Here is a 10,884-nt window from a genome sequence, read left to right on the forward strand (position 1 = left end):
CAATCTCTGCCATATTGTGGATTTAGAGCAATCTATCTAATATAACTCAAAGGGTTTTCTTTAATGGTAGCTTCTCTAATGTCAAACCTGTAAAGTGTGGTGTACCGCAGGGCCGCGCTCTAGGCCCTCTTTGTGTCCATGTATGCTGATGATTCAACCATATACGCATCAGCAACCACAGCTAATGCAGCCACTGAAACCCTTAACAAAGAGTTGCAGTCTGTTTTGGAATGGGTGGCCAGTAATAAACTGGTCTTGAACATCTCTAAAACTAAGAGCATTGTATTTGGTACAAATCATTCCTTAAGTTCTAGACCTCAGCTGAATCTGGTAATGAATGGTGTGGCTGTTGAACAAGTTGAGGAGACTAAATTACTTGGCGTTACCTTAGATTGTAAACTGTCATGGTCAATGGTTGTAAAGATGGGGAGAGGTCTGGCCGTAATAAAGAGATGCTCTGCTTTTTTGACACCACACTCCAAAAAGCAAGTTCTGCAGGCTCTAGTTTTAGTCGTGTGGTCCAGTGCTGCAAGGAAAGACCTAGTTAAGCTGCAGCTGGCCCAGAACAGCATGTTCTGCTCTTCATTGTAATCAGAGGACTGATATAAATACTATGCATGCCAGTCTCTTTTGGCTAAGAGTTGAGGAGAGACTGACTGCATCACTTCTTTTTATAAGAAACATTAAATCCCAAATAGTTTGCATAGTCAACTTACACACACTTATCCCACCAGACATGCCACCAGGGTACTTTTCACAGTCCCCAAATCCAGAACATATTCAAGAAAGCGTACAGCAGTATATAGAGCCCTTATTGCATGGAACTTCCTTCCATCTCATTTTGCTCAAATAAACAGCAAACCTGTTTTCAAAAAACAGATAAAGCAACACCTCACAGCACAACGCCTCTCCCCTATTGGACCTAGATAGTTTGTGTGTATGCATTGATATGTAGGCTACGTGTGCCTTTACATTTTTTTTATGTAGTTCTGTCCTTGAGCTGTTTTTGTCTGTTGATGTTTTGTATTATGTCATTCTGTATTATGTTTTGTGTGAACCCCAGGAAGAGTAGCTGCTGCTTTTGCAATAAAATACCAAATACCAAAATAACAATACATAGGATTTATATAGCTTGTTTCTAAGGTCCGAAGACACCTAAGTCCATAGGGCTCCGGTCAAAGGTAGTGCACTATGTAGGGAATAGGGTGCCATTTAGGACATAACCCGGGTCCTAACCCGGGTCCATCCAGCTAAGCCAGATGCAACAGTTGTTTTTTTGTTTTGAAACATTCCGTCTGTATTTGTCCAGTTGTTATTCTTATTCCTATCTGATGGTTTGTCCTATGTCCCTCCCTTCTGTGTGTCTAGATGGAGTCGACCGCACATCCACCATCTGAGAGTAGGACCTGAAGGAGACCTGGGGACATCTGTTCCCCCCCCCCCCCCCCCCCCCACACACACACACACACACCCCACAGCCAATGGGAGAGGTCAACCGGGGTGGTTGCTGGGCTGCAAATCATGCCACGGCGAGGCAATCCGCAAAAACTGCTAACAAACGACTAACGCAGCAGCACATTGGCATGTTACCATCACAACAAAACACGGCTATGCCCCCAGCACACTCATAAGTACCTGGGCTTCAGTGATGGATGAGAAATGCAGTGCAGACTCCTTTCCCCACCCAGTATAACTACCTACAACAGTGCCCGAGGAGTGCCCTCTGCTGGGCTGGGTGGGTAGACCCTGGGCCCAGTTGAAGGGGGAGTGGTGCATTATGGGTACTGTAGTATATCATGCTATAAGACTGTAGACTTCCCTTCTCCACCCACAGTCCCCACACCAGTTCGCACCAGTCAGCATTTCTACCAGTCGTACCATATGACGTCTCACTGAGCCAAAAACAAACACAAGACAAGTAAGTAAATAAACAAAGTGGGACACATTGTGAGAGAAGCTTCGGCATTCATCTCACTGTTTGGGAGAGTTTTAGGGAGGAGGTTTTTCAAAAGACCCCTATGCTCTGTATAGGTGACAGAAAAAAAAACATTTTTTACATGTATGTATTGTTTACATAAGATGCTACTATGGTACCGAAACATTTATAAATTTCGGCTATGAATGTTATCTCTTATATTTTATTTTTTTAAATAATTTTTGGGAAAATAGTAGCATACTACCGTACTAGTCGCTTAATAGACTAACGTCCCACAGTAGCTATCATAGTTTACAACCAACTTTATCGTTGTTTTTTTGCTTTTTGTTTCTTTCTTTTGCTTACCAGCAGCCAAGCTGTGTGAAAAATGAAAACGCTAAAAGGAAAGGGGGATGCAGTGGAAGTGTGTAGAAGGAAAAACAGAGAAATTAGAAGAGATGGGAGGAGGGGAAATGAAAGTGGGGAGACACAGGATGGTCTGTGCCAAGTGATTTAGAAGGAGAAGAGGACGTCAGTGATGATGGATCCATGTCAGAGGCAGGGACTTTGATTTGAAACAAGAGAGGAAAATTGTGTAGTAGCGTTGTGGTGAAGCTCTAGGTAAATGTTATAGACAGGCCAATATATATAATCTTTTAGAATTCTTTCATCTTTGTCCCTGCAGACTATGCATTGAATGGTTATGCTGTTAATTTGCTTGGGCTGTGTCTGGATTTGGGAGTGAGGTTTCTTTAACAGGTGCACAATGTTGTGTGACCTATTCTCTAATTAGGGCTAGTCAGTGTGGGTCAGGAGTATTTTCAATGTGTCTCATTGTGAAATAGAATGAGGATTTACATGTGTGTTTTCAGTCCAGGGTAGGTACTATAGCGTTGTATGCTATATGCTCTCATTTTACTAGGAAGTAAGAGATGGTCAAAGATGTTCTGAATCAAGGAGAAAAGACAGAGGACGGGAGAATCAGGAAGTAGCTTTGGCGGATGTAAACGAGAAGGTTGCTGAGGTTTCCTTTCCCTCAAGCAGCATAGAAACATCAACCCATGAAGGGTTTAAAACTAGTTTAAATCCCTGAGATTACTCTCTTTTTAGTACTTAACTCCATCTAGTGGCCAAAAGCAGTTAGACAGCCAGGCACTTGGAATTAGGCTTTTTGTACTTCAATTTCTTGTTCGTTTTTTTTGTCTTAATATTTATCCTTGATTCATTGTTGTCTGCACGACATGCTATAAGGGTAGGTTCATGGTAAAATAACCTCTTTTAGAGCTGAGTTAGGCTCTGTTGTTATTAGCCACTGTATCACTGTCATCCTGTAAGTGGGTGTTTTGTGCATGGAAGATCACGCTAATGTATTGTGCCTGAATGGGCATCCTGATTTGGTGTGGTGTTTTGTGAGGGTTATTGCGCAACTTTTTGGGTTAGTTTATTTTTGAATTCTTATGTGTCTCGTTTTCTTGTTCTGCACTTGGTGTTGTGATATTTTACTACAGCTAATCCATCAATAACAATGCCAATAGGTGCAGCAATAGAAATGGCAAGTATGTGCAATAAACGTTCATCAGTGGGGAGAGGCAAGTGGTTTGGAGAGGAAAGGTTAAGAGTTTTGTAGATCAGGAAAAGGGACTTGACTTATTGTGGAGGTGAACTTGTAGTGAGATGAAACCAGCTTCATGCCAAATGCACCGTTGCTCGGCGATGGAGAACGAGAACACCCCTTCCTCTGCCAAAGTAACTACAGCCCACTCCCAAGTGTGCATTGAACTGAAGCTCTCAGACTGAGCCATCTTGTCAAAGTAGGGGTGACCCCAGTCAAACCTCAAACCTTTAACCTGTTATTGTCAAAATGTAACTGATGCTTGTAGTGATGTTTCATAGTCAGTCAAACGTCACTGCTTCAGGAAGTGCTCTCACTAAAAACGCAAGGCCTTAACTGGGACGGTGACAGGAAAATTGCATAAAGCATGAATTGGCATGGACCCTTTTGTGGCATGGTTTGGAAAATATTTAGTGGCAGCATTACAGTATTGGTACACTGATGCAACATGCATCAGTGGATGTACATGGTAGTTAGATCCACTTGTCACTGCCATATAAATTGATACTATTAGCAGATTCAAATAATTTATTCTTCTTTTTTTTTTTCTAATGTTGCAGAGGTGATTTATTGTATTCATTTAGATGTATTATTTAAAGTACCATATGTATTAACTTGCTATGGCTGGTGACCATAAGTACATCTCAAATATTAACATAGTTATTTTGGTTTTGAACTACAGTATAATCGCACATTTTTATATTTAATAGTGGAGTAGAGAGACACTCTGTGTCTTGTTTGGATTCGTTTTTTCTTCTGACTGACGGTTTGGGAACGCTTGTCATCCTGGTTGGCCAAATGTCTGAACGTGGCCACCAGCAGAACAAACAGGATAGGGGGCAACGACCCTTTTGAAACATTGCCAAATAGAACAGGCCACGGTAACCCTTGATAGACTGGGATGGAGAGTCATCTGGGGTTATTTCTGTGGGATAAGGCCCTTTACTACTTTGTTACACTTCGGCTATGCGCATCGGAGGTCCAGGGATAGCCCTTTGGGAATGGGCAACCAGTGCTTACCAAGCTAACCACCATCTGCATGGCTAGTGATGACATCACAGTGGATGGCTAAGATATATGTAGCCTATCCAAAAGACTGGCAACAACTGCAGAGCAGAGGGTAGTGCATTCTAGGGTGGGACTTTCACACTCACTACTGCCCATGAGGTTATGTGTGTGTGAATGTAGTGTACACTACAGTATGTACCTATGAGAGAGCGATGGAGCAGAGGCAGTAAACAGAAGAGTTGTGAATGTCATTGATATATTACTGCAACTGTGTGTGTGTGAAGTAGCCAGATGAGGAGTGGATCGGACTTTGACTCATCCGGAAGCTGTTCATCTTGTGTAACACAAAAAAGGGTTTTTTATTTGTATTTTCCAAAGCGCATCCAACCCCTATGTGGCTGGGATGAGAGAGATCCGCTGTACACACTGCAGTATTAACAGTTAGATGATAACCTTGATATTCCAAATATATTATTATTTAATTTAATGGGTTTTTTTAAACTGAAATTTTTGTTGGTCATAGACACTCTGCACATTTAGTCAAATATCGCATCATTATTCGATGGCGAGACTCTTTCTTTTTTTGTAAACTCGGAAGCATCCATACTGTAACAAAAGTTCTACAGCTTTACTGTGCTCTGTTTGTTTTGTTTTTGTTATCAAAAAGCCGATGTCCTGTATTGACTGCAGGCTTACAAATATATTTGAAAAAATAATATCCTATGTTTAAGAAAAAAACTCAAAAGCTCCCAAAAAAATGGTAATTTATATTATAGAAATGCACGAGGCTGGGAAGTCATATTTAAAATAACAAATGGCAGTGCCTTTTTTTTTTACTCAAGACATTTACCCAAAATGTAAATGACTGTAATAATATTACTAGAAGCAACCCAGATAGAGGTGTGTTGACAGTCAAAATGGTGGCATCCTCCAAACTGCATACTAGGTCCTCTAGGACATTTTAAAATGTATCTTTTGGCGTCACGTTGTAGACAAAAACAATATGGAACACTTCTTTCTGGCCTCGTGTTGTCAGTGTATTTTTTTGTTTCTGTAGGTACTTTTCAATGCTGATATGAAGTTAGGAATTATACCTGTCTGTACAACAAACAGATGTATATGCTTTGTGTGTGTTTGCACGTGTGTGTCTTGCTGTAACTGTAAAATACTTATTCTCAAATGTGCCAGAAATGCTGCGACATGGCATGGCCCAATCAAAAGAAGGCTGTTGTTTTTCTTCCTTTGTTTAGTCATCAGAGGATGACTGCCTCTCAGCTGTATGTGTGTGTTATACAGTATCTAGGGATTGTATGGTCACTATGCCCACAGTTCAGTAACACATGAGGGCTGACGTTCAGAGACCTGAGGTCCACTGTACACTACATAGATCAGTATTACAACCAGTCTCTCTGTAGAGCCAGCCAATTAGAACTGGGCCAGTATTTACAAAGAATCTGAGTAGTAGTGCTTTTTACATGCTTTCTAGATCATAATGATTAAAATTATATGGACAGGGGGGACCTGATCCCAGAGTTACTTTTTTAATTCGGGCCCTGACGCCATGCCAAAAGCCTGTCTCAGGTTCTGTGTTCCTGTAGCTACTTGCCTCGGGCAGGGTTTGGCTTGTGAGAGGAAGTGTGGATGCTCATATGTTCTAAATGGATCTACAGAGACTCCTCTGTGTAAATGTATGTATTTTCATTTTTGTCTATGAGAGATTGTGGTTGCTATCTATTCAGAATGGGAGAGCTGCGAGTGAGTGAGTGAAAGATACTGAATGAATCGACTGAATGCTTTGTTTTGTGGGGGTCTGTGTTCAAATGCTTGACATCTTTGTTATAACCACAGACAAAAAATGTATTAAAGAATAACTTGTAAAATTGTCTATGGATAAAAAAAGTTTTAAATTCTAATGAAAGGGTCATGTCTTGTATTCTGGGAGGCCACACCATAGCAGGAGACGAGTCTACTGGCTACTCCTCCAAAAAGCACAACAATCAGAGAAGCTGAAGCACTTTCATAAAACCTGTTGCCAAGAGGCGGGCTCCAGTCAAGGAGGGTACCGCCTTGTTTCACACGACCAGCTAAAACAAAGCTGTCAACCCCCCCCCCCCCCCCCCCAAAAAAATCCCTACACCCCCATTTTGTAACCCCAAAGCAAGTGTACACAATGTGAGGTCCGGCCACCCGACACCCTGCTCGCTCGACCCTCTCCTCCCTTAGACCATCTCACTTCCCTCAACTCATCCCTGAGCACTGGCTGCGTTCCCTCGGACTTCAAAGTTGCCAGAGTCGCTCCCCTCAAGAAACCAACACTCGACGACTCTGACATCAGACAATACAGACCGGTAATCCCTTTCTTTTCTTTCTGACTGTTACGGGATTTTTGTGTTTAATGACTAAAATATGTATACATTTGACTTAACATTCAACATTTATGAGTTATAATTCTATGTGTTCCTTGTTAGAAAGAATGGGTTTATCTTCAGACAGGCTAGAATGATGTCTCTACCCAGGGAGGGGAAAGACCTTGAGTTGGTTGTAGATAGTTGAACAGGTGGCAGACAGTAATGAGAACTCGAACTGTATTGCCATTGTATCCGAGAGGAGGTTGGACATTAAAACCTATGACATCATTCTTATTATATAACCTGATGTAAAATGTATTATGATCAGTACTCTCGAGAATAAACGCTATTGATTGATTGATTTTAAGACTGGCATCTGTCCATTTTATGCAGATAATTATCTTACAAATTCTTATTTATGGGCAGAGTGTTTTAATTGAATTGGTTAATAAACAGGAATCGAAATTCCTTTAACACTGACCAACTCTCTCGCTATCTCTCAGAACGATCTTCTTGACCCTAACCAGTCAGGCTTCAAGACGTGTCACTGCTCTTCTCTGTGTCACGGAGGCTCTTCACACTGCCAAAGCTGACTCTCTCCTCTGTTGTCATCCTCCTAGATCAATATGCTGCCTTCAACACTGTGAACCATCACATCCTCCTCCACCCTCTCAGGTCTGGGCATCTCAGCCTCTGCACTCTTGGATTGCATCCTATCAGGCTGCTCCTGCCTGGCATTGTGAAGAGGATCTGTGTCTGCACCACATACTGTACTCACAACTGGTGTCCCCCAGGGCTTGGTTCTAGGCCCTTCTCTCTATACACAAAGCTACTCTGCTCAGTCATATCCCCACCAGGTCTCGCTCATGATTGCTATGCGGATGAGACTCAACTACTTCTCTCCTTCCCCCATTCTGACACCCACGTGGCGACACGCATCTGCTTGCCTGGCAGATATCTCAGCTTGGATGTCGGCCCACCACCTCAAGCTCAGCCTCGACAAGATGGAGCTGCTCTTCCGCCAGGGCAAGGCCTGCCCGCTCAAAGACCTCTCCATCATTGTTGACAACTCCAGTGTCCCCCTCCCAGAGTACAAAGAACCTTGGCGTGACCCTGGACAACACCCACTCCGTTCTGCCACCTCTGGTCTCTTGGCAGCTCCCGCTCAGCCCAGTCCAAGCTCTTCTCTGTCCTGTCACCAGCTTCCCCCTGAAGCTAGGACAGCAGAGTCCCTGCCCATCATCCGAAAGCATCTGAAATAATCCCACAGCACCCCCTTCTCACCCTGACCCCTCCCTAAATAAATAATGCCTAACACTGCTTTTTTTAAACTTTTTTACCCCTTACTAGCTCTGACTTTGAGGAAAATGTACTTACTATGACTGTGATATGTGGTTGTTCCACCTAACTATTTTAAGATGAATGCACGAAGTCACTCTGGATAAGAGTGTCTGCTAAATGACAAATGCCGATATGGGTGTCCTTAATAATAGGTTCATAACCAAGTGGGAAGGTGGTAATTACCAGTGTGAAGTCGTTTTGAACTGGGAAATACCATCAAACATGGAGGTCATAAGAAGGCAAGTGATTGTTTTGCTCTTTTGCCCATATCCAGAGCTGCTTTCACTTAAATCAAAACGAAGATGAACAGAATCAATTTTGTATCAATAATTTGTATTTTGTTCTTATCATAAACCACAACTGCTGAAGCTGCTGCCATCTGCTTTCTTTTTGTTGACAATTTAGAGGTGCAAGTGAGCATGGGGATGATAGACAAGTTTACCACTTGTAATTACCAGTTGGAGGTGCGTTCAAGTGGATTTTTCCAATTGTATGCTGGTATATGGTGCCAACATTGTGTGATCAATCAGGTATTTTAAATAATCTACACTTTAAATGTGGGCACAATCAGAAAGTAGAACAGGACATATGTTAGTGCCAGGTATAAACAGGCTTTTACAAAGAAGAGCACCATAGCCAGGTTCATAGTTCTTACATACATATTTAATTTTCTTTATTTAAAACTTTCAAATGACCACAGTAAGAAGTGTAACCTAAATGACAGTGGTGAAGGAGCCCAAAGAACAGGTCCTCCTAAAAAAGGCCACAGAGACAATGTAGGAGCTGTCTGACTATATAGCACGCACCTTCTCCCACCCCTGACATATACAACCCCAATGGCCAAATCAGATTGGTTAAAACCTACCCATTTCAGAGTATTATATATTTCGAATAAATGTACAACTATACCGCTTGCTACTATTCCTATTTATCGCAACGTTTCCATTCACAGTTTGAGAGTAAAGTCATACTGTATGAAAATAAATCACAATAGGTGTGATGGAAAGTATCGGTAGAAATGTCGAAAATTTGTTCATGGTGGGATAATTTTTGTCGGTAAAAAATAATTATGCGACAAATGCGGTGGAAAGCTTGTATGTGCTAATATTGATTTTAATAAACCATATCGAAGTAAACTTGAGAGTCATGCGATGACATCTGTTGTACTACGACATGGAAAAACATTTGCGTTTATAGGCAGATTAAATCATTTTGATGAACTTTCATGACGGTTAAGTGATGGACGGTGATGAGCTTCATGCACATGCCCATCAAGAGTTTTATTTGAATGCTGGCTACATGAACAAAACTTGTCTGCCAATTAACAAATAAAAATGCTATTGCTCTTATCCATATTGCATCATATAACCTACCCTGTCCACGTTGTCAGCGAACTGTTCTAGACTGGAGAGCATGCCAGTGTTGCCAACTCATTTACAGGGTAAATTGCTAGAGGCAGGTTGATTTGTTGCTAAATGACGTGATGTCATTGCGTGATAACGTAAAACTGCGTCATTACGTTGAATACACAATAACGTTACTCAAATTGCCTGGCCATCTCGGAAAAAAATATGATTTGACATTTGTTCAGTTACAGACTCCCACTATTTTCTGTACTTCTGGCTGTACAATTTTGATTGAGACATGTTGATTGATGTTGTAAGTTCTGTTCAAGATCAAACATTCGTGACCAACTATATTAATTGGGGTTGGCTCGTCGAACCCGTACTACTGATGCTGCAGTCAGCCAACAATGATTTGCAATTTGCTGAAATTGCTGCTGCCTGTGCACGAGCTGAGCGTCTGCTGCTGACGTCACTCACAACGCACTTTCGCAGCCAGTCATGTGTGTTGTGACTAAGTGTGTGACAGAGAAAATCGTTTTTGTGTCATTTAGAGGGAAAATGCGTGCGTTTGAGTCACTTTTCAAAAGTTGCTAAAAGTTCCAAATACATTTTTAAAAGGAGCTAAATGTGTTGCTAGGTGCTGTTTGAAAAAAAAGTTGCCAGGGTAGTCTGAAAAGTTGCTAAATCAAGCAACAAAATTGCTGAATTGGCATCACTGGAGCATGCGCCAAAACCAGATAGCGCACATTTGGTATTAACGCAACAGTTTGTGACAAAACCATCCGTAGAGTTACAAATGCAATGGTACATGGGAATTTAAACGCCAAAGTTATTTTCATGTGCACGGTCATCACACACAGCTTTTTATCTACAACAAGTCTGAATATTCACATAAAAATCTTTAGCCAATTGGATGGATACCTAGCTACTGAACATTTTTCAAATGTTACTATATTTTAATATCCCGGCTGAAGAGAGAAGAGCCTACATAACATGTTAAATATTAAACATACAGTATACGTGACATTGCAAAGAGGATTGTACTGTACTCAAGTGCAGCATATTTTGACATTTAAAAAGTTTAAAAGAAATCTGAAACATTTATACACTGACATACATAGATATATTCAGAGTTGACAATAGAAGGTTAACAGAGTTGATGTGCTCCTTTACCAAGAGGTGAGACTCCTACCTCTAGTCTCTTCGAATTCATCGGTTGGAAGTGAATTCTCCATTCTCCTCCAAAAAAAAAAAGTAAGGCTGCTCAAGATAGAGGTCAGCGGAATATATACTGGGCTGGCCCACAACAATTTT

General features: G+C 41.4%; 1 protein-coding gene across 1 annotated transcript in view; it reads left to right on the forward strand.

Annotated features, from left to right (window-relative positions):
• LOC120060533 (protein Smaug homolog 1-like) overlaps window positions 1-6,448 on the forward strand; it is a 92,646-nt gene extending 86,198 nt beyond the window's left edge. The window contains exon 12 of the mRNA XM_039009923.1: window positions 1,369-6,448. Within this exon, the coding sequence (XP_038865851.1) occupies window positions 1,369-1,397 (29 nt within the window). The 3' untranslated portion in view covers window positions 1,398-6,448. The remainder of the gene's footprint in view (window positions 1-1,368) is intronic.
• Window positions 6,449-10,884: the final 4,436 nt, after the last annotated feature.

The sequence above is a fragment of the Salvelinus namaycush genome, chromosome 15, assembly GCF_016432855.1.
Source record: "Salvelinus namaycush isolate Seneca chromosome 15, SaNama_1.0, whole genome shotgun sequence".
Lineage (NCBI taxonomy): Eukaryota > Metazoa > Chordata > Actinopteri > Salmoniformes > Salmonidae > Salvelinus > Salvelinus namaycush.